The sequence below is a fragment of the Anopheles coluzzii genome, chromosome 2 (genome assembly GCF_943734685.1).
Source record: "Anopheles coluzzii chromosome 2, AcolN3, whole genome shotgun sequence".
Classification (NCBI taxonomy): domain Eukaryota; kingdom Metazoa; phylum Arthropoda; class Insecta; order Diptera; family Culicidae; genus Anopheles; species Anopheles coluzzii.
Genome location: NC_064670.1, coordinates 40286060 through 40310155, shown reverse-complemented (window position 1 = coordinate 40310155; position 24096 = coordinate 40286060). Strand labels below are relative to the sequence as shown.

At 46.3% G+C, this 24096-nt stretch overlaps 3 protein-coding genes across 7 annotated transcripts in view; all 3 read left to right on the top strand.

The window, feature by feature from the left end:
* LOC120947954 (AN1-type zinc finger protein 6) overlaps positions 1-7205 on the top strand; it is a 28680-nt gene extending 21475 nt beyond the window's left edge. For all 4 annotated transcript variants that reach the window (XM_040363836.2, XM_040363834.2, XM_040363835.2 and 1 more), the window contains 6 exons: positions 4419-4506; positions 4601-5521; positions 5621-5932; positions 6025-6444; positions 6646-6793; positions 6944-7205. In XM_040363836.2, coding sequence (XP_040219770.2) covers positions 5423-5521; positions 5621-5932; positions 6025-6444; positions 6646-6793; positions 6944-7092 — 1128 coding nt within the window. In that variant the 5' untranslated portion in view covers positions 4419-4506; positions 4601-5422 and the 3' untranslated portion in view covers positions 7093-7205. The remainder of the gene's footprint in view (positions 1-4418; positions 4507-4600; positions 5522-5620; positions 5933-6024; positions 6445-6645; positions 6794-6943) is intronic.
* An 8194-nt stretch (positions 7206-15399) lies between these two features.
* LOC120961518 (DNA-directed RNA polymerase II subunit RPB2) lies at positions 15400-19352 on the top strand. Its single transcript, XM_040385281.2, has 3 exons — positions 15400-15554; positions 15644-19062; positions 19141-19352. Exons 1-3 carry the CDS (start codon positions 15536-15538, stop codon positions 19228-19230), a joined length of 3528 nt encoding a protein of 1175 aa, XP_040241215.1. The 5' UTR covers positions 15400-15535; the 3' UTR covers positions 19231-19352.
* Positions 19353-19799: 447 nt separating this feature from the next.
* On the top strand, positions 19800-24092 carry LOC120961519 (ER membrane protein complex subunit 1). 2 transcript variants are annotated; one of them, XM_040385282.2, is made up of 6 exons: positions 19800-20082; positions 20193-21319; positions 21450-21470; positions 21793-22608; positions 22692-22844; positions 22929-24092. In XM_040385282.2, exons 1-6 carry the CDS (start codon positions 19976-19978, stop codon positions 23492-23494), a joined length of 2790 nt encoding a protein of 929 aa, XP_040241216.2. In that variant the 5' UTR covers positions 19800-19975; the 3' UTR covers positions 23495-24092. The 2 variants fall into 2 exon arrangements, with proteins under 2 accessions (XP_040241216.2, XP_040241217.2); XM_040385283.2 differs by lacking the exon at positions 21450-21470 and having other exon boundaries at positions 19801-20082.
* The last annotated feature ends 4 nt before the right edge of the window (positions 24093-24096 follow it).

The following is a 24096-nucleotide window of genomic DNA, read 5'->3' as shown; positions in this document are numbered from 1 at the left end:
AAGCGTCACATCATTATTAGCAACACTGTCGTCCGTCCCTCTCGTGCTATGTTTTCTCACACGCGGTTGATCGCGGGGAATCCCCTCATTCCCTCGGTGGGACGGTGCACAGAAACGCACAAAAATGATTGTTTATAGGCACACTTCTCTCCCACTGAGACAAAGTAGGTTATCGGTGGATGGACTGTCGTGCGGATTGGAGTGAGCTTTGGGTGGGTGGGTGGGTTTCTGGTGCGTTTCGTTGGCGATGAAATAGAAAGAAGGTCGCAACGTCGTAACAATAAATGAATGGTAACACAAAAAATAAGCGTAACAAGAGAGAAGATCAGTCGAAAAAGTGCCGTCGCTAATGCCAACAAGAGCACACTTGAGTTATCGTCCAATTGGAAAAGGGGGTTGTGGAAGATATTCGATGGTGAAAAAATACACTTTTATTCGTGACGGATGGTCACCTTCATCGCTATTGTGGACAGTCATTTGATTGGATTTAATTAAATGTATGAAAACAATACGATGAGGGAAATGTGTGGTACGCGTGAAACTTTAAGTTGATGAGAATAGCTACGAAATAGTGTTGTTTGGTATGATTGGCAGAATCAGTGAATTATAGTTTAATTATTTAATCACACTAGTTACCATCCCGAACACTGTTTTACTATCTTTATTTTCTTTTCTTTAATCGAAATTATGCTCTACTCGATTTATGGGATATAATTTTGTGATCAAAGCCATGTTGGCATGCTGTGTGTACGTCACGGGATTTAGGCGCTCTGTAGTCCTGTTTGCTTTATATGACCCCCAAGAGCAAGACGCGTGGTTCCATTTTGTGTCGATGTTCGTTTTAATTTTCCTTCATTCCCTTTCAATTTTATTTTACTTTATTGTTGTGTTGTGTCTTCTTGGCGTCGCGCTGCCGATCCGAATCTGGAGCACAACCATCCCTCGCGGGAGAATGGCCCTTCGGAACGGCGGAGTGCAGCTTCTCTTTTCTGTCCGACTTTTACATTCTTTAGTCTACAGGCCCTCCTTTTCTTTTGGGTTTTGATTTTCTTCTATTATATATTTTTTATTCTTCATTTTCGATTGTCTTTTCCCCGCTTCTACACCCTGCCAACACATGCTGGTCTGGTGCACCGGAATGTGGTGGTAGAGGTTTACCCTTGACCGCATCCGCACATTTCCGGCACTTACACACACACGCACACGCTCGTCTTAATCCCTGCCAAAGGTGTGCTGTATTACTTGGCCTAAGAGTGAGGAGAATGTTGTGTAAAAAGGAAATTGCTCTCTTGAGAAGAGAAGGCTGGCAGCAGCCTTGGTTTCGTAGCGCGAATGGTGAATTGTGTGTGTACATCCATCGGTGTTGTTGGCAAAGGCGGAAGAAGGTGCCAGACTCACTGTGCCAGAGCGCATGCATGCACACACATACGCATACGTGCGTTTGAATTGCATTAGATGTATAATTATGGATTATAAATCACCTACAACCTCGCCACGAGGGCGAACTCTGTCCGTGTGCTGATGCGTTTGGGCCAATTCTATAAAAATATATTATTTTTCGTACATTGAACTTAAGTTCAGTTATTAAACTACAATGGTTCTCTCCAAAAGACCAAACATTAATAAATCAAAGCTTGTAGTTAATCATATTTTGTACAACAACTAACAAAATTATCCGTTGCTTGGTTGATTGCCGGCCACGTCAACATACATTCCTGTTCCGTCTCCTGGAAACCGTCCCTTTGCGTAAATAATTATTCCACTTTCGGCTCTCCTAGTTCCCAATGAGTCATCGAAACTTTGCCGAACACGATTCATCTCCAAATAATGATTTTGCTTTCCCAAAAGGCGCTAACATTGACGTATGTGTATGTGAAGGTTTTAGCATTGCTAAACTTCATTCGCTATTTTGTCCACACCCCACACTCCCTCCCCAATGATAACAATGAAACTGGAGTCAAGCGGAAAGCGACACAGAACTGACTTCTTGGGGTCGTGCATGAGTCACACCAGTGTACGACATAGAAGAAAAACCCCTCAACATATTGGATGCTCCGCTGAGTCAGCCAAAGTATGCTAACGTGTCTCGTCGGTATGTTTTGTGTGTCGTAATTCTCGAACTCCAAGTGAAACGGAAATTATTACCGAATTAAAATTATATGCACGTTTGTATGCGTATATTTCTCAGTTAATTAATTATTTCTTTCTTTGCGTTTTATTTCCGGTTTGTTTTTCGATTCCTTGTTGCGCTAACAGCAGTCATATTAGTGCTTCGATTTGTTGATCAGAGGCTACCAAGGAGGAAGCATGCAAAATGACGGAACTATGCAACTCCTCCCCATCATCAGCGGTGTATTACGCATCACATAAGCGGCGCATGGAAGAAAGAAACTAACGCAAATCGTTTGCGATCGAGCGCGCAGCAGCAAACTCTATTACGCCACTAACGAAACAGCAGTGGAGTAGCAAAACTCGATCAATCACGACGATTTGCAGGAAACACTACTACTACTACTGTGGTGTTGTAGTACGTACCCCGGGGTTTTTCTTTTCGTTTTTCACCAGCCAAAGACTTTCTCGTGTGCGCGCGCGCTGGTTGTTTGTTTACCTCGCCGTGGCGCGGTTTGTCTGTCCTATATGAATGCTCGTGCGTGCGTGAAAATGCATTATTATGGGAAAAAGGGCAGCATAACTGCCGCCGAGCGAGGTCCGTCCGGCTCTGTTGTGTCTGCGGCCATCGTCTTGGCGGTGTGATAGAGGAAGGGAGGGAGGGTTAGTTACGTAAACGATTTCTCCCTCGGTTGATTTTGTGATGTTGCATTTCGCGGTTAGTTAGTTCGATGTAGTTATGATTTTTAACTGCTTTTTTCTACTCCTTTTTTAAAGGTAAGGTCTATTGCGCTGGAGGGAGCACGCGTAATAAATAGTTTCACTTGCTTCCATCGATTCTGTATAAGATTTCGCTTTAAATATGATTGCGGCACATTCATTTGTTCCGTTTTCAATTGCAATTCGGCGTTAGAATTCAAACGCCTTTAGCATTTTGGTGTGCATTATACGATACTCGTTTCAATTCGGCTGTGAAAAGGCTACTAAATGCTGTAATCATGTTTGCTTCCTTCTTGTCGGAAGCAGGAAGAAAAGCTCCTCCTGTACATGATGATGGTGCGATGCATGCGAAACTAAATTCAACCGTTTTTTCCCCCATTCGCCCCCGCAGCAGTGGGCGTGTGATGTACACATGGGCATGTTTAAACAATAAATTTACTTCAAGCTTTCGTTCCTTTCCGCTATCCATAAGTGCTCTGGAAACAAGTATCGGAAAGGAGGAAATATTTCTTTCATGCTGTTCTTTTTTACTTCCGCTATCGCGCGTTGGTAATTGCACATTGTATCACACACACATATATATATACACATTGTTCAGAGTGGGTGAATATGTAGCCATTTGTAGGGAAATGGAAAGAAAGATACTGAAAATGTTTCAAAGCATATTTGTGGGTTGCTTTGGAAGACTGAAACTGGAACACCTAAAGTGATTTTTTTGTCTAAGACGATAAAAGTTTCTAGTAACAGATTGATACTTGCTCAATAACTTTTCAAATCAACATAAAACTTTTCGAAATTGTCTGACAAACCTTCAATTCAACTGATGCAGTGTTGTGTGGCGTTCATGAGACCACCACATAGAACAAAATCAGTAGAAATAAGAGATAAGACCTGCGTCGGAAAATGCAAATCAATCTCGCCTGAAAGAATTTATTTCTGCAACAACTGTAACAAATACGGTTGTGTAGTCCATTAAAAAAATCATTAAAAAAAACGAGCACAAGTTTAATTACGCCCAAAGCCCGAGACTACTTACATCAGTGGATCGTCGGGGGATTTTGCTCCTAAAAAGCGCCTCTGAAATGAGAAAAGTGGCTCGAAAAATAGCGATCCCATAAAAGTAGGTTATGTGCGTATTTTTCAGACATCTCTTTTCCTGACCTCATTCGTGCGCTTTGCTGTGCGTCCAATAGACGCTGCTCACGAGTTCGCGATCATGCTGTGCTCCGCTCTGTGTAGTTTCACTATCATCACCGACGTTAGGAAACATTCGCTCACCTTCCATTTGTGTTCGTGTATACGCTTTGCCTCCCACGAGAAAACCTCAAACACACACACACACACACTGACGCATGCAACTGAATATGGTGCATAGCGCAACTAGTTCAGAAGAGCTTACAGGAAGAGAAGGGGTTTCGATGTACTTTAATGAAAAGACAGCTTAAGTGAAGCTGGGGTGAATAAGGCGCGTACAGCTACACTGGTGCTGCTCCATCTATCCTACCAATACTATTGCTATTGCTTCTATCTGGCAAATGTGACAAGGAAACTAATGTGTTACAATCCGGTTTTATTCCATGTTTTTCTAGATCCAAAAACAACCAATTCAACGTGACACGACCAAACTCGAGACTTAACACTTTCGTCAATATCCCTCGGATACTGTAAGGCATCAATGTGAGTAAAGTTTACGCTGCAGAAAAGAAAGATTACAATCCACCATGTTGAGGCAATGGTTCTAATATCTCTAATTCCTCTGCTCTTATTTTAGCAACCTTCGGTAGAAAGAAGGCACATCAGCCTACTCAAAGAGTAAAAAAAGAAAAGAAAAAGGTTGCCAACCAACGGCCAAACAAGTTTATACTGTGCTCTCCACAAGGAAGTGTGGAAGAAACATCGCTTTCTTCTATGTTTTCTACCGCGAGGAAGGATCAACAACGGAGCAGCCACCGTCGTCGCATACATCTGTAGTAGCTGCAACGACAAGGAAAAACAAATCCTCGTTCGTCGACTGGACACACGAACATCGTGCGCGAGATCTGTATTTTAAGTGCGGTTCATTCATTTTTCGGCTTGTCTTGTCTTAGTGTCGAGGGGCGCGCAGGCGGTGTTGTAAATCGATCGAATCGAAATCCATCAGTAGCAATAATAACGAAGTGTGTATATTGGACTGTAGAAGCTTACTAAACGGACTGATCCCCACTACAGCACAGTAGCAGTAGCAGCAGGAAGGCATTCTCTCGTACAACACTGTACGCAATCTATTGGGAGAGTCCTGTTACATCAAAGTAACCATTTCACAGCGAGTGAAAGGAAATTCATAGTGAACAAATCTTGCTTGAAGAGGAGAGAGGAGCAGTGCTGTGCTTGTGGATGTGTGTATCGTTGCTCAAAACCCCGTGTGTGCGTGCACTGTGTTGAGGTCAAAATTGCGCCTTCAATCATTAGCGGACGACGGAGGAGTAGCTGCTAGCCGGAGAGGTACAGGATTACACATACACCGTAAAACAACCGTGTGCGTGTGTGTGTGTGTGAGAGTGTGTGAAGAGCCGAGGGCGAGAGCTTAGAGCAGTTGGTGAGTGGATAGGGGAGGATGGAGCGCGAATCAAATGCAATGCAGCCGATGTGTAGATCTGGATGTGGTTTCTACGGTAATCCGGCACAGGATGGATTATGTTCAGTTTGCTACAAAGTAAGTGTGTGTGTGTGTGTGCACTGTATCCCTTTTTTCCCCGAACCAATCGGCTTGGGTTTTAAACAGCGCATCTAATTATGGGGGTGTAATTTACAGGACGTGCTCAGAAAGAAGCAACAGCCACCGGTTAGCAGTACGCCTTCCAGCAACAATGCACCTCAAGCACCTCCATCTGGCCAGTCGGTAACAGCGTCCTCAGTTAGCATCCGTCCTGTCGTGACGCCGCAAAGCTTCGCCAGCAGCATCGCTAGCAGCAACACAACAACCACATCAGCCTCCTCTGCATCAGCGTCGGCCGCGTCACCATCGGCGTCGTCCTGTGCCGCTTCCGCCAACAATCCGGTAGTGTCCGCTACCTACACAGCACAACCGACCGTGCATAGTGCCCTGTTCTGCTCGGACAAGGATGTAAGTATCGATCTGGGGGAAGGGGGGATGGGGGATCGAAGGGAGAACAAAAACGATGTAACCCCTCTTTCAACACATCTTCTCTACGCAAGGATGAATGTTTACCCGAAGAAAAGTGTCATACAATTGCCTTCGGCGATAGCGTGTCCGAAGAGGAAGAAGAGCAGGAGGATGAGAATGATGACGAAGAAGAAGAGGAAATAGTTTGTTACGAGATTGATCTGATTGATGATTCTGGTCCGATTGATAATGTGCTTCACCTTGCCAAGCAGCAGGAAGTGACCCACGATAACGAACAGCAGCTGGTCGTTATTATGGAAAACCTAAGCGATGAAGACGATGACTCAGTGTCGCTTGGTCATTTTAATGTTTCGTTTGATTATGAATCAAAAACATTTGAAGATTCTGCAAGTAGCTCCACTCCTCGTGTAATGGAATCAAAAAGTTTGGAGGCTGAGAAAGTATCCAATCTTGGCGGCCCAGCTCGTAGTCAGACGAACGCTAAAAAACGGGTAAACAAAATAACTAATGAACCCCATAGTAGTGTCGATAGCAATCCGAGGCGGTTCCGCTTGTTTTTCTGTAAGCTTCACTTACAGTACAGTTCAACGAGAACTGGTTATGCAAATCTACTAGAACTGTTGGAAACATTCCTCCTTGAAATCCACCATTACTTCAACTGATTTTAATTTCTCTTTATTCGGTTTCTGTAGAAAATTAGCGCTGATGACAGCGGTAGCCTTGGTGGACATAGTAATAACAGTTCCATAGCCGATAACGAAGACAAAGATGGTGATAAGGAAGATGCCAAGAAAAAGAAGAATCGTTGTGCAACTTGCCGCAAGAAAGTAGGATTAACCGGTAAGTATTGCGTGTCCCTTTTTTTTGGTCCCATTAGTGGGATGTTCCTTTTCCGTTTCACTACTACAACACCGTTTTCGAATGTCTGCCGAATACGTTTTGCATTACTGACTGAGTTACGTTTTGTTTTTTGGTTTTTCTTTCACAAAGGTTTCGAGTGCCGGTGCGGAGGACTGTTCTGCGCGATACATCGATACAGTGACAAGCACGAATGTTCGTTCGATTACCGAGAACTCGGTGCTGCAGAAATTAGGCGTAACAATCCCGTCGTGGTTGGCGAAAAGATTCAGAAAATTTGAACACCCTTCGTGCCATCGTATCGTAATAGTTCTTCACACAGTGTGCAGCAGCTTCGTCAAGCGGCAGCGGCACCGGTCACCAGCATCGTTACAGTCACTCCACCACCACTTATAAGCATATGCCGTCATATGTCTCGTCAAATTCGTAGCATTTTCTTCTCGACTCGTCGTTTCCCACGTGTGTCGTGTAGTGAGCGAGAGAAGGATAGGAAGATTGAGGGGAAGAGGAGAGTGTACAAGAACAGCGCGCGTTATTACTGATGCGAGGTGGTTCTTCCGATATGGTTTATCCTAAAACAGACCGCCGCCCTCTCCTTCTTTCCTATCTAATTCTCCATCATTTTAAAACGTGTGTGCTGCTTGCTCTTCTCTATACGCGAGCAACCACTGCTTCGTATTCCGTTGTTTTCTGCCTCACGAGGTGACGCTGTCCGAGTGTAAATATGGCTTCATATTTAAAACTTGAACGAGCGAAACTGAAGACATCACGTCAGCGGCACAACACGTGCTGGATAACAATAGAGTGCGGAGAAGACTAGCTAACGTAATCGATCGGTATCCCATGTGCTACATAGCAAACAGATGCCATGGGAAAGGAAACAAGGCTAAGGCATGAAAGCGCCAAATTTTAGTAACCTAGTGCAGGGCGTCGTCAAAAACTGGCCGGCAATAAGGAAATCCCCACGAACAAGACAGAAATGATTCAGCTAATCCCACTCATACGAGCACGCGGGTGTGTATTTTCGTTAAGAGAAATAATTATGAGAGTAGAATTATTTTACAACATTACACACACAAACACAAACACACACACACGCGCGACTGCACATGGATACACAGCACACACAACATGATGCCACCCACACTTTGCAATCTAAAGAATTATGAAATGAGACACAATAAACAAGCGAACACATTGTGAAAGCAACAAACGCACACGCCACCACCCATACGAGCACGTACAATGCTAAACGCGAAGCACGCGCGCACACACTGGCTCATGCGTACAAACGGCTGATAAGTGCATAAATCCAATCGGATCTTGCTAGAGCATGATGCAAGTCACTTTTATTCCTACAAAAAAGTGCTCCTTCTATGTAATTGTCAAGTGGGTCTTGCTTCCTACTGGACTGGCAAAAACAGAAAGGGACTTTGACGCGCCTGCGTCTATTGCGTAGCGATTGTGTGATGTGAGTGAGTGTGTGCGCGTGCGCGAGTATGTGTCGAGTTCTCAAGTTCTAAAGATTTTACAGAGAAAGGTAATTCAATCGTAGAAACGCGTGTAGTGGAGAACACTACGCTATCGAAGTTGAAATTGTGCAAGCATCTTGATCGCTGAAGGGAAGGAACCACTGTGGGCGAGCTTTGGAAGAGATTCAGACACACATTCAGATCGTTTTCGTAGAACCAACACTCAATCCGCAGTAGTAGAGGAAATATTATCACGCTTATGTTTTTTTTTAAACACCCCCCTTGTATCATAGTAATAGGAATAAGTCAGTAACACACATGATGATAATGATGATATGATGATACATTGGTTTGACGCGACACACGTTCGATTGGTTTTTTCAACTTCTTTCCCTTAGCTTCTGTGTGTGTGTGTGTATTCAAGGCAAATAAACTATGATGTAGCTACGATTTAGCCGTTACAGCTTTGAGATTCATTTAAGCTTTATTGGCGAATAGTGTCCATAGCTGCGTTTTTTTTTTTTTTTGAGTATTAGGTATGGATTTCGTCGAGAATGCGCGTAACATCAGCACAGCTTTGGCTGATGGCCACACACTACTGCACACACGGAAAATATTTCCGCAAAAATCATACTAGCCTCTAGTTTAATTAATGTACATATGAATATACAGATATGCTACTTTCATTTTCGGATTTTTTCTACTGTGTGATGAGCTGGTTTCCGCAGTCGTTGTTTTTATTTTGTTTCGCAAAAAAAAAGAATCGTTTACTCCTTGCTGTTTTGAATTCTATCGTTTTCTCTATTCTCGATCTTTTTTTTTCTCTTCAGTTCAGTTATACTTGTTCTATCAGTGATGCTCTTTATCAATCATCATCTGTTGTTGTCTTGTTAGTCTACTTAGTTTTTTTTTTAAATAAAACGATTGAATTTATTGTTTTAGTGGCGTAAAATCTATCATCACTCGGCGGCTTTTTTTTAGCACAATTCCTTGTTACTTTAGCAATTTCGTAGAACTTTGTTGTGTGTTGTGCTTCACTAAATGTTTTACATGCTTCGGTATGTGATAGTTTTTAATCACGTACAATAAAAATGTAAAAAAAAAAACAATCAATCTTTTCAAATACCCTGCAATATAAATAATTTTAATACGCCTGCAACACAACACTCTAAAAGGGAAACTAATCAACAATTCTTTGCCTAGTAGACGGATTATTATTGCCCAATTGATGAACACATTACACAGAAGAAGTGATGAATATCGATTTTATAACACAAAGAAACTGTGAAACCATGCAGTGCAGTGGGCGGTGGGTGATGGGTGTGCTGATCATTCGAAACCCGTCGTCATAACCGAATGACTGCAATCGATTATCAAACCCCAGGATAACAGTCACACACACACAATCAGCCAACTCACAATAGCGATCATCTTCCAATAGAGAGTATGAATAAAGAGGGATAGAGAGAGCTCTACCGTTCGAAAACCAATACGTTTAGTTTGCGATTGTGCGTGTACGTGTTACGTGTGCGTGAAGTGTGTGCGTGTTATGTATTTGGTTTCCTTTTTTTGTGTTCTGCTTGAACTTAGTTGTAGGGAGTGCGCGGTGGTTTGCGGAAACACGAATTAGATAATGGAACAGATGAAACACATGGGGATAAATATGAATGGATAAGAAAACAAATCTAATTCGTTTATAAATATACATATATACATATAAAAATATAAAAGTACTATACATATTTGCATATATTTTACTAACAAAAAGTGGAAAGAAAATATAAACAAAAAAACACACACCACCCCAGAAATGCTTATTACGCCGGTACGTCAACCTAGAAAGGAAAAACTAGAAAGCGAGTGTGCAAATATAAGCCGGATAAACTACTAAAAACTCTTCTAACTGTTAAGCGCAAATTCGACCACTCCGTTTCTTTTGGTCGCACACAAGAAAGGAATGATAAATGCTAAAATAGAGAAAACCTATCCCAGGTTAAGATACACAAAAAAAGCTAACATAAAAAAACGATGAAAAATCAATGATAATGTATATCAATAGATGTGCATAATTCGGATAAAAAACATAAACACACAAACACACGCTCACACCTTTACTCGATTGTAAAATAGACTATTAAACTACAATGTAACAGACAGATGGCGAAACAATTGAAAGCGCAACTGAGAAGACTATAGGGAAGAAACAGCTATAGCAGCAGCAGCAGTGCGCTTAACAAACCCCATTGGTGTGTAGCATCGAGTATGAAAGTAAAAGCGATCCAATGGAGGAGAAGGATACGTTGTGTAGGGCTTTTCACATTGATTAGTGCTAGGAGTATACACATACACACACAAAACAGCAAACCAACGGTGCGGAAGTTCAGTAAAAGATCCAACTATTGGTGTAGTGTGCGAGCATAAATTGACGCGCTGCAGCTAAAACGAATGTGCGCGCGCGCGCCCTCTTCCCGTTTTCCCGAATCTTACTGCTTTTCGCCGGAGCTAGCGATGTTAGCGAAACATACGAACTAGTAGCGATAGCAATGGCAGGAAAAGATACTTGTTTCTACGGAGAAATGCAAAACCAATTTCTTAGATACACACACATACAGATCACGCACACATACATGCACGTGATATGGATTGCTAGTTTTGTGCGGTGCAATATTTTACCTACTACATTCAAACACGACTCTCATTGTTAGCATCGTATTGTGTTAAAAATTGAAAAGTTGGTTAGACCTTTAACATTACTTATTTCCATGAGAAATTCCTTAAATTGTAGTCTCTGATACGTAAATATCAGCAGAAGATGGTTAAGTAAAATGCAATGAAGCTGAATATGCTAACAACACCATCATTATAAGGGGAACAAAAAAACACACAAAAACAGCAAATTTAAATAAGTGGTTCAATCATTATTTTCCGTTTGTCACTTTCATCGACTTGCTTGCTACACGTGGTAAACGATGCGTTGCGTAACTGCGCAGCAACACTAGTGGCGCAAACTTAAGAATGTAGTACAGGATACGGTTAGGAGGCGTAAGGCAAAAACAAACCCATCAAACAGCCAGGTTCCTTCTGTTAAATTGCATTCACTGTTTGTATGTGTGTGTGTGTGCGCATGTCTATTTGTGTGGCTGTGTGTACGGTTTGTCTCGTAACATTGTACGATCGGTGTTACATTTAAGTTCATGGGACAATAAGTGCACATTTCCTCTCAGAATCGGGGGCGGCAGTGTGAGTTGAGTTTTAAAACGATTCTTTCTTTTTGTGTAGCATTTAGTTATCAACAATATTATGCGTTTGTGTTTACTCTTGACAACACTTCTTACTTTTTAAGAGGCAGGGGCAGGACTTGGCAGTAGAGTGAGCTATGCATGAATGTGGAAACAAGGGATGATACATATGTTAGCTATTAAGGCCACTAGACAAATTGATACATGTTGTGTTATTATAGTAGAACCCGTAAGACATTTTTACCTGACCTATATACTTGTTTGTTTTTCGTTTTATTTCCTTAATTTGTGTTTGCCCCAATCCTCTGGCCTTGGTTTTCACCTTGTTTAATTGGTTCTTCCGTTTCGTACCAGCTGTCGTCGCGTAGGTTTCTCGCGCTCAGTGGTTTCAGTGGTCTCTGCGCGCATCTTGAGAACATCCGGTAACGATTCCCGCCCAGAGCTGTACGGTTTCTGCGCGGATAAAATGATTGCAACGCACCGCTAGGAAAGAAATTCGAATTTAGCCAATCTGTAGCCACATCATGGGACAGGAAACGATCATTTGCACAACAACAAGTTGCTTAGTAATCAACGATCAATTTTAGTGCTTTTGATCGTCCTATTGCCTAATCCCTTTCTTCGGCTTTAACACCCCCCTTCCCCGTACGTATATTAATGTGTATAAAATTTAAAGTTAAGCTACAAGTAGAACAACAACACTTCTGCAGCAAAAAAATGGATTGAAAAGGTTTCGGAAACTTCTTCTGTTTCCTTTGTTTACGTTTTGGTTGCTGTAGGAAGTAATGTACCACTCTACTGTCGTTAGGACTTCAGGGCCTTCGTTCAGACCTTCGGTTACTTTGATGCTAACAGAATCAACTAACTAGCTGTGTGTGTGCGTGCGTGTGCGACTCCATTAAGCTAAACCGTTGCAAAGAAGCCATAAATAGAAAAACAGAATCCTTATTGTAACAATAACCCATGTACATGCGAGCTTTTACTTTCTCGTCCTTAAAAAGCTCAATTTGGAGGATAGGTAATCAATCTAGAATCATTTGATTTCCTTTTTACTCACACACGCACTCACGCACGATCCAATTTAACCGTGTTATTCGTAATACGACCCATAAATGTCCTCCTAAGTGAAGGTGAAAAACTCTACTAAAGTTCCAGTGTGGTCTAATTTAAAATCTTTCTCCTACATAATCGACCTTCTTATTACATGTAATTTATCCTGTGTTTGTGATTTCACGGTGTTGTTTACTTGTTTGGCTGAACTACCGTGGAACCACTGTTGCAGGTGTGCCCTACCTTCTCCGCGCAGGCTACTACGTTCGATGGGTTATGAACTGGTGGTAGAATGTGTGTGTATGTGTGTGTGTGGATAAGTCGCCTGTAAACCGAGAAGAGCCAGCAAGAGTCGTAGTAATATCTAGCAGGGGCAATTAACGGAAAAAAACTATTAAAAAGAAACATAAGGAAACTTATTACACATACAATGCTAGCCAATTGTACGAAAGCGATAAGTATCGGGCAATGAAGGAGGGAGGGGAAAACAAAACATGGAAATAGAAAACATAAAACAGTGTAACGAAATCGAAGATGAAAACAGGAAAGCATGGGGAAACGAAGATTAGTTCATCGAAAGAAACGTACGTGAACCGCGTTACGGAACAAGTTTTGAAGAGCAGAAAAACAGGGAACAGGGGAAAGACACAGACAGGCCAGGGCCCCCAACACAGAGAATGAATGCTGTACGACATACCCACTTTATGAGAGAAAATGAGAATGAGGTAACGAAATGTGGAATGCAAGAAAACCGTAAAGCGCAATCGTGCATGTGTCGTGCGTGGTGCGTTGTACGGTGTTGGTGATAAAGCAGTAAAGAACTTTACACCCTGAAAATGTGCACCCGTGTAATGGATATACAACTTCGGAAGGGTAAACAATAAACTGTGAAATAAAACATTTGAAACATGTATTTTGTTTGTTCTAGTTGAGAATTTGTTTTTTTTAACCAGCTGCTTTGTTTGTTTGTAAAAGGTTCTGCGTAACATATAGCTTTTAGAAAGCTTCACGCATGCTTACAAGGTTTCATTTATAACAACTTGCTTTTCCAAACAAAAGTTTTTCCCTAGTTTAGCAATATTGGCCTGACCGTAAGAAGCTTTAATAAATAAAAGTTTTGGATACTTAGGATAATATTTTTAAATACCTACAAATCGCCGAAACTTTGTTCAATGGAAATCGCATTACAAATAAACAAAGGTTTGTAAGTAACGACGTATTCAAATTGCCAAATGGCTGCGTACGTTGTTTTAGAAGCACAAGATCAGAGTGACTAGAAATACCGAATTATCTGTATTCCTACCGACTGTGAATCCTATCGCTGGAAATAGACAAACCGAGATCGTCGCAGTACCGCGAAATTCGCGCCTTGTTTATAACAGTTGTAGAACAGTGGAGCTGTCAAATCTTCCGCGCCTCCAATCGCGCCTGCTGTTTCGCAGAGATACCCAACTTTGGTATAAATGAGATTTTCACGGTAGCGCGAACCGATTATTTTTACTTTTTCCGGTGGATTTGTGTGGAAACTCGTGTCGAGAAATTGATTTTTGTATTTTATGTTGCATAAAATATGTGAAATAATTAATTTGATTCGCAAATTGATAAAACATATTTCTTCTTGGCACATTCAATCCTCACCAGACCTCGGATGGTTCCATACACGAACCGCGATTATCTCACCTATCTGTCAGATTTCAGAACATAATTGACAGCTCAAGTCATATGCGATTTTCGCGGTACCACGATGATCTCTGTTCGTCTATTTCCAGCCTATCACTTCCTATCACTGTGAATTGCATGGCGGGTCGCCCCTAGTTTTCCCGCCATGCAATTGACAGCGATTTGCTAGGGCGCGCGAAGGCTCACACGCCATACAAGTTCACAGCCCCAGAGCCCTCGCATTACGGCCAAGCTACACGTACCGGACGATATCGGACGATGCCATAAATCCGTTAACGCCAACTGTCAAATATCATACAAAATCGGCTCGCTGTGATCCGACACGGCCCGGCCCGACGCAAATCTCTTGTCTGCGGTCTTACGTTTTATGGCATCGTCCGATGTCGTCCGGTACGTGTAGCTTGGCCGTTAAAGAGCTTGCGAGCCTAGGCAGTGTTTTAACCCCTAGTTTTAGCAGTTATAATTATAGCACCCAGAGAGCAGGTATAACAGTGCGATTTGTAGCATACTAAACATCTGAATTTTGACATTTTATTTTGCAAAAATCCACAAAACTTTAGATAGCTTTAGATGATATTTTCAACGAATGACACGGCAATAAAAATAAATTATGAATAAAAATAAATATTATTTAAAATATCTTACCGCGCGGCTACATGAGGTGAAATATACAGCGAAATGTACTATTTGACAGGCGAAATATCTGACGGATAAAGCATCACAGCAACCAGCTGATGTGCAATGTAAACAAATAACGTGCACAAAATAGTAATTAACTTCATTAAATAACTTCAATATTGAGTACTTCGTCAATTTTCAATCAACAGTTCATAATTTCTTCTTATTAGAGAATGTTCTGCTTAAGAAGATATTATTTTTAATAGAATTTCCAAAGCGGATGTTGTGTCTCCCCCAACCCTTTAGCTCTACCTGTCAGATATTTCACCTGTCAAATAGTTCATTTCGCTGTATATTTCACCTCATGTAGCCGCGCGGTTAAGATTTCGAGTAAATGGTACTACTCGCAATCCTCGCAATGTTTGACGGGCTACCGAAAACGACAGATAAAATGTTGGTGCTCCTACCGAAATCGGTCAAAATAATCTGGCCACACTGTTGACAGATAAACAACAATACTGGCGCAAACGAAAAGGAAGAAGACATTTCTTGCCGACGCCATTAGCGAGCTGGAAGTGTAGTGAAACGCGGACAAAGCTTGTGCCGTGTTATTCGCTACAATCGTGTGTTTTTGGCCGAAATTTCAATATTAAACTGCCTGTACGATGTACGAGAATGAAGAAGGTAAGAAAATGCCATGCTTTCTACGCACGAGAAACCCCACGTTTTCGATGTGCATTTCACAACACTTTCTCTCCTCCCGGCCCGGACAGACCACTTCGAGGAGGAAGATCCGGAGGAGATTTCGCACGAGCTGTGGCAGGAAGCATGCTGGATCGTGATCAACGCTTACTTCGACGAGAAGGGTCTCGTGCGGCAGCAGCTGGACAGCTTCGACGAGTTCATCCAAATGTCCGTCCAGCGCATCGTCGAGGACTCGCCGGCCATCGAGCTGACGGCCGAAGCGCAACACTCATCGGGCGAGATCGAAAACCCGACGCGCTACTTGCTCAAGTTCGACCAGATCTACCTGTCGAAACCGACGCACTGGGAAAAGGATGGTTCCCCCTCGCCGATGATGCCGAACGAAGCACGTCTACGCAACCTTACCTACTCGGCTCCGCTCTACGTGGACATCACCAAGACGAAGCTGGTCGAGGGCCAGGATCCGGTAGAAACGCAGCATCAGAAAACGTTCATCGGCAAGATTCCGATCATGCTGCGGTCCACGTACTGTCTGCTCTCCCAGCTGACAGATCGTGATTTGACGGAGTTGAACGAGTGTCCACTCGATCCAGGCGGCTACTTCATCATCAACGGCTCGGAGAAGGTACTGATTGCGCAGGAAAAGATGGCCACCAACACGGTCTACGTGTTCAGCATGAAGGACGGCAAGTACGCGTACAAGACGGAGATCCGATCCTGTCTGGAGCACAGCTCCCGGCCCACCTCGACGCTGTGGGTGAACATGATGGCACGCGGCGGTCAGAGCATCAAAAAGTCCGCCATCGGCCAGCGCGTGATAGCGATCCTGCCGTACGTGAAGCAGGAGATACCGATCATGATCGTGTTCCGTGCGCTCGGATTCGTCGCCGACCGGGACATCCTCGAGCACATCATTTACGACTTTGACGATCCGGAAATGATGGAGATGGTAAAGCCCTCGCTGGACGAAGCGTTCGTCGTGCAGGAGCAGAACGTGGCCCTCAATTTCATCGGAGCGCGCGGTGCTCGGCCCGGCGTCACCAAGGACAAGCGTATCAAGTACGCGAAGGAAATTCTGCAAAAGGAAATGTTACCCCACGTTGGTGTGTCCGATTTTTGCGAAACCAAGAAGGCGTACTTCCTCGGCTACATGGTACATCGGTTGCTGCTGGCTGCGCTCGGACGCCGCGAGCTGGACGATCGTGATCACTACGGCAACAAGCGTCTCGATCTGGCCGGTCCGTTGCTCGCGTTCCTGTTCCGCGGCCTGTTCAAGAACCTGATGAAGGAGGTGCGCATGTACGCACAAAAGTTCATTGATCGCGGAAAGGACTTTAACCTTGAGCTGGCCATCAAGACGAAGATCATTACGGACGGATTGCGCTACTCGTTGGCCACCGGTAACTGGGGCGATCAGAAGAAGGCCCATCAGGCTCGAGCCGGTGTGTCGCAGGTGTTGAATCGCCTGACGTTCGCCTCGACGCTGAGCCATCTGCGGCGCGTCAATTCACCGATCGGGCGTGACGGTAAGCTGGCCAAACCCCGCCAGCTTCACAACACCCTGTGGGGCATGATCTGTCCGGCCGAAACGCCGGAAGGAGCAGCCGTCGGGCTGGTGAAGAACCTGGCGCTCATGGCGTACATTTCGGTCGGTTCTCAGCCGTCTCCGATTCTCGAGTTCTTGGAGGAGTGGTCCATGGAAAACTTGGAAGAAATTGCCCCGTCGGCGATTGCCGACGCGACCAAGATCTTTGTGAACGGTTGCTGGGTCGGCATTCATCGCGATCCGGAGCAGCTGATGGCCACGCTGCGGAAGCTGCGCCGACAGATGGATATTATCGTGTCGGAAGTATCGATGATTCGCGATATCCGCGACCGTGAGATCCGCATCTACACCGATGCAGGTCGCATCTGTCGTCCGCTGCTGATTGTGGAGAACGGATCGCTGCTGCTGCGCAAAAATCACATCGACATGTTGAAGGACCGCGACTACAACAACTACGGCTGGCAGGTGCTGGTTGCTTCCGGTGTGGTGGAGTACATTGACACGCTGGAGGAGGAAACGGTCATGATTGCGATGACACCGTACGATCTGAAACAGGACAAGGAGTACGCCTACTGTACGACCTACACGCACTGCGAGATCCACCCGGCGATGATTTTGGGCGTCTGCGCTTCCATCATCCCGTTCCCGGATCACAACCAGAGTCCGCGTAACACCTACCAAAGCGCTATGGGTAAGCAGGCGATGGGTGTGTACATCACGAACTTCCACGTGCGCATGGACACGCTCGCGCACGTGCTTTACTACCCGATGAAGCCGCTCGTGACGACGCGGTCGATGGAGTATCTGCGGTTCCGTGAGCTGCCGGCCGGTATCAACTCGATCGTGGCCATCCTGTGCTACACGGGCTACAACCAGGAGGACAGCGTTATCCTGAACGCGTCCGCCGTCGAGCGTGGCTTCTTCCGGTCCGTGTTTTACCGCTCGTACAAAGACTCGGAAAGCAAGCGCATCGGCGATCAGGAGGAGCAGTTCGAGAAGCCAAACCGGCAGACGTGCCAGGGCATGCGGAACGCCCTGTACGACAAGCTGGACGAGGACGGTATCATTGCGCCGGGGCTGCGTGTGTCCGGAGATGATGTGGTGATTGGCAAAACGATTACCCTGCCGGAAACGGACGACGATCTGGACGGAACCACCAAGCGTTACACCAAGCGAGACGGGTCAACGTTTTTGCGCAACTCCGAAACCGGTATCGTCGATCAGGTGATGCTGACGCTCAACAGCGAGGGCTACAAGTTCTGCAAGATCCGTGTGCGCTCGGTGCGTATCCCGCAGATCGGCGACAAGTTTGCGTCCCGCCACGGGCAGAAAGGTACGTGCGGTATACAGTATCGCCAGGAGGACATGCCGTTCACGTGCGAGGGCATTACGCCGGACATCATCATTAACCCGCACGCCATCCCGTCCCGTATGACCATTGGGCATTTGATCGAGTGCATCCAGGGCAAGCTGGGCTCGAACAAGGGCGAAATCGGTGACGCCACGCCGTTCAACGATGCGGTCAACGTGCAGAAGATCTCCACCTTCCTGCAGGAGTACGGCTACCATCTGCGCGGCAACGAGGTCATGTACAATGGGCACACGGGGCGCAAGATTAACGCGCAGGTGTTCCTCGGCCCGACCTACTACCAGCGTCTGAAGCATATGGTGGACGACAAAATCCACTCGCGAGCCCGCGGTCCGGTGCAAATTTTGGTCCGACAGCCCATGGAAGGTCGTGCAAGGGACGGCGGTCTGCGTTTCGGTGAGATGGAGCGCGATTGTCAAATCTCGCACGGTGCGGCACAGTTTCTGCGCGAGCGTCTGTTCGAGGTGTCCGACCCGTACCGGATTCACGTGTGCAACTTCTGTGGCCTGATCGCGATCGCCAATCTGCGCAACAACACGTTCGAGTGCAAGGGATGCAAAAATAAGACACAGGTAGGTTGGGAAGGGGGTTGATACTGCGGGCCTAACTTATCCGATACTGAACTTTGGGCGTTCTTTTGTACTTTGCAGATATCGCAGGTGAAGCTCCCATACGCGGCAAAGCTCTTATTCCAGGAACTAATGGCAATGAACATTGCACCTCGTTTGATGGTACTATAATAGATATCAATGTCAGGACATAGGCACGCTGGCCGTTTTACACCGGTTGTCAGTGTTATGTGCTGTATACAGTGTATTTTGTTTTTACAATTCTTATAATAAAATAATATTTAAATAAGGTACTTCTAAGGGATTGTTTTATGATTGCCGACAGTCGTACTTACGTTATACTTTTACATCTAAACGGATTTATGTAGGATGGATATCTAATTATAGACAAAAGATAGATCGTTCGAAAGCTGTGCCACAACATCGATTAATGGATACGAGGACGCACGTGAAAGACTTTATTCGGGAAGCTGGTAATAGTCCCCGGAACTGGCAATGGTTTTAACTGTGTTGTTCTCTTTCCAATTCCATGCTCGGAGGGGGTTTTCTTTTCCTATTTGAATACCTTAATTTGTCATGAGCTCCATATTCTAGTCCTGGCTAACGATCCTATTCCGGTAATTGTCGCCAAAAATAAATTCGCAATCAGTTTCTTTTTTATGTTTCCAATTCAAATCCAAACACAATTTTGACCAATTGCTCCTACACCATGTGCCATAGTCACAAACCGTACTGTCAAAGTGCTGTCAAAGGCAAAAGTCCAAATCAGCCGACAGGTGAAAAAATAACCAATCAACCGCGTTTGTCTCCCCGCCAGGCCTAAAGAAAATAAAAACCTTCTGGTTTTGAGTAAAAATACACGCAAAGTGCGAGATTTGCAGCAGGTGTCGGTAGCACGAACACGTGCGCTTACAGAATGAGGTACGGCGCCAGGGATCTGTGCTTCCGTGGGCTGTTTCTTCTCGCTGCCCTGTTATCGACCTGCAGCGGATTGTACGAAGACCAGATAGGGAAGTTTGACTGGTAAGGGTGTGCTGCTGCTGCTGCTGCTGCGGCTGATTCGCTTCGCCGCCGTGCCCGCACGGTTTGTGCAACTAATCAATAACGTTTCAACTCCCCTACCGTTTCGCCAGGCGACAGCAGTACGTGGGAAAGATAGTGGACGGTGCATTCGATACCAGCTCCGTCGATCGGATAATCGTTGCGACCGAGAGCAATGTGCTGGCGGCAATTAGCGCCAAAACTGGCGACATTCTATGGCGCCAGGTGCTGGAAAATGGACCCCGCGGCACGGTAAAGCTATTGCACGTCGCGAACCCTTCGTCGACCGGCGCCAGGTTGAACAGGGGCGGCAATGCCGGGCATGATATAATCACCGTCTCCGGCAGCAACCCGGCACTGGTGCGCGGATGGAACTCTAACCTGGGCACGCTCGAATGGGAATGGTCGCTGCTGCCGTCGGTGGCGGAGGAAGCCGCCTCGGCAGCCGTTTGGTTCAAGCACGATGGTTTGCTGTATCACGTGGTGCCCGTTTGGGGGTCGCACCTGGAAGTTACCCCGTACCAGGCCGTCTCGGGCCAGCAGGCCCGCTCTACGACGAGCCGGATTGCGGCCGGTTGGATCGCAAAGGAGCGCTGCGCGCTGGCTGGGTCGTTTTTCGCATGCGGCATCAAGGAGCAGTTGCTCGCACTGGATCTGGCGGCCGACGCTAGCAGTACGGTCGTATCGAAACCGCTCGGATCCGAAGCAGTTGGACGCCCGAAAGCAGTTCGCGGCGAAGCGGCAGTCATCCAGAACGGGCGCTACTACGCGCTGCGCTCCGATCAAAAGCTTGCGTTTGGGCCGAACGATGCTGCCCTGGTAGATCGTATGGTGCAGGAAGGTGAACCGATTCTTCTCCAGGGTGTGGTCGATCGGGCCAGCAACAAACTAACGATCAATGCCCACCGACTGCGTGATTTTGCGCGGTTTGAGCAGATCGAAATCAGTACCGACTTTAGTGAAACGTTAGGCGATCCGGACCTGGTGGCAATTCGTTGCAAACAATCGTCCGGCAGTGGATCGTCCCGGGCCGGTACCGCAGGGCTGGTGTGCCGTGTGCTGCTGTCCACCGAGGATGGCGCGATCGTGCTGCTGCAGCAGGGCAAAATCAAGTGGGTCCGTGAAGAAGCGTTGGCCGAGGTGGAAACGGCCGACTTCCTTGATCTCACGCTGTCCGATGCCGAAGGAGCCATCGAGGAGGAACTTAACAACAAAAATGGTAAGAGTGCATTTGGAGCGCCGCGTGTTGGCTCGATCAGTAATAGAACTTTATCGACTTAACTGTTTACTTCACATCTTCACATGCACCACTTACCGGAATGGGTTCAATGTTGGTGATGGTTTTACAGCAGAAGAAAATGGGCCGGAATGTGAGTGATATATGCTCCTCTGTAGGATTCTTTTATGCTGCCTGTGTGCAACGTAGATTGTGTTTCTTTTCTTTTTTGTTATTTTATGAGTGATGATTTTGCTTTGGGTTGCTTGCTTAGTAGGCCGCATTGCCATGACATTCGACTGGAATCGATCATTGGCATTGTTTCTGTTTTCGTTCAAAACGTCCGTAGTCGAATTTGCGTTTGGTTCCTTTTTATCGGATCGGAATTGTTGCTGGAGTTTGTTCTTTTACTTATTTAGGATGTTTGATTTGCGTTGTATTGCTTTAACTAACATTGCTCTCGCTTCGATTTCCAGGGGACGTGTTTGGAGCGTTGCAGCGTCGCATTACGGCGCAAGTGTTGCACGTGAAGAACCTATTCCTGCACATCCTCGGCGTCGGACCGGCCCCATCCAAAGCGCAACGGGCCGGTCTGGTGCGGGACGATTTCGGACTGCACAAGATGCTCGTGGTGGTGACGTCGAGCGGAAAAGTATTCGGCATCGATAATGTGTCCGGAAAGCATCACTGGGTGCGCTACCTGCCCTCGTTCACCGGGTTCGGCAACGGGCAGCCGATGAAGCTGCTGGTCCAGCGTACCTCCCGCTTCTATCCCCTGCCCGCCCAGTGCGTTATTCTTGGACGGCAGAAGCACGGCGCGCGGAACGGTCTGCTGTACATATTCAACCCGATCACGGGCCAACCGGTGGTGGGCGGCGGCCTAGTCGAGCTGCCGTACCGTGTCCAGCAGGTTTCGCTGCTGCATCAGACGGGGCCCGACTTCCTGAAGGGCCTGCTGCTGCTAGACTACGACAATAATGCGCACGTGGTGCCCGAATCGTTGGCGGTGCATGCGGACAATTACTATCTCTTCACCACCGACCAGCGTGGGGCGCAGATGCGCGGCTTTCTCGTGCAGTACCGGGCGGGCAGGCTGGAAACGGTGCCCACGTGGCAGATCGATTTGAGTGGCGCCGGCAAAAGTCAGCAAATAATTGCCTGTGAAGGCAAGAGCCCCATCGAGCATGTGCACTCGCAGGGTCGCGTCATGGCGGACCGGTCGGTGCTGTACAAGTATATCAACCCGAATCTGGTCGCCGTCGCTACCCATGGACCGGACAACATTCACAAATGTGAGTACGGGACCGGCGGGAGGGAAGGGTTTTGTTAGTTGGTGTGGAATGTTGTGTAATACCGAATGCTACTTCCATTGCAGACATATTGAACGTTCACCTGGTGGATGTGGTTTCCGGTTCGATCGTGTTCTCCATGTCGCATAAACGCATCCGTCCGCCGCTGCATATGGTACATTCGGAGAACTGGCTAGTTTACTCATACTACAACGATAAGGCCCGTCGAACGGAAATGAGTAAGTACACCACCGCACGATGTGTGTGCGCCAAGCGAACGAATGGAATCCTAAAAATCGTCCATTGTTTCACGCTCCCTCCAGCTTCGATAGAACTGTACGAGGGCAAAACGCAAACGAACAGCACGGTTTGGAGCTCGCTGGATGCGCCGCCCCTGCCGATGGTGGAGCGCCAGTCCTACATCCTGCCGATGGCCGTTGCCGTGCTGAAAGAAACTATCACCGAGAAGGGCATCACTAGCAAACACATTCTCATCGGGCTGACCACTGGAGCGGTGGCCGAAATGACGTGGGCCCTGCTGGATCCCCGCCGGCCCGTCACCTCGCCGGAGAAGGCGCGCGAAGAGGGCATCGTGCCGTACATGCCGGAGCTTCCGCTGCCGCACGAGATCCTCATCAACTACAACCAAACGGTGACGCACATCCGGGGCATACACACGGCGCCGTCCGGGCTGGAGAGCACCTGTCTGGTGCTCGTGCACGGGCTCGATCTATTTGTGACGCGCGTTTCGCCCTCGAAAACGTTCGACCTGCTGAAGGAGGACTTTGACTACTTCCTCATCACGGTCGTGCTGGTGGTGCTGACCACCACGTCCTTTGTGGTGAAGCAGCTCGCCTCGAAAAAGCTCGTCAAGCAGGCGTGGAAATAATCGGGGCGAAACAGCAGTGGGTTTAAAGAGGGTGAGAAATGGTTTGTTGGGGAGAGGGGGGAGAGGGGAGGGTATTAAAACTAATGGGTATGTGTGTTTGTGCGTGCATGCGTGTGTTACAAGACGTGCGCTGGGGTCTGCGCCGTCCTACTGTGTACAACCAAAAAGACATTTAAATGCATTTTCACTTCAACCCTTACGCTGCGCCGTCAGAATATGTTAAGCTGCATTTCGCCGGTACCACCAATCCATTGTTTTTTTTTTTTTTTGTTAAACATCTTTCACACATACACACACATACATACACTACATAGTGTAGCGACAGAGTTTGCGTGGGTAAAGGGAAGTAGCGAGCCGTCGTTACCATTGGCAACTATTTTAATTTCCTTTCTGTTTTCTATGCACTTAAGCCGGCTACGATTGCCGTACAAATACACTGTCGTCGACGTCGTCTGTCGGGCGGATGTTGCATATTCAAAACAGTTTATTTTATTTTCCTTCAGTGTAGTGTTACTTTTCTAGACCAAATAAAGAACTGAGTACGCCAGTGAGTGCTGCCAGGTGTGTTCTGGTTCGAATACGGAAGCACTGTAATGGAGTAA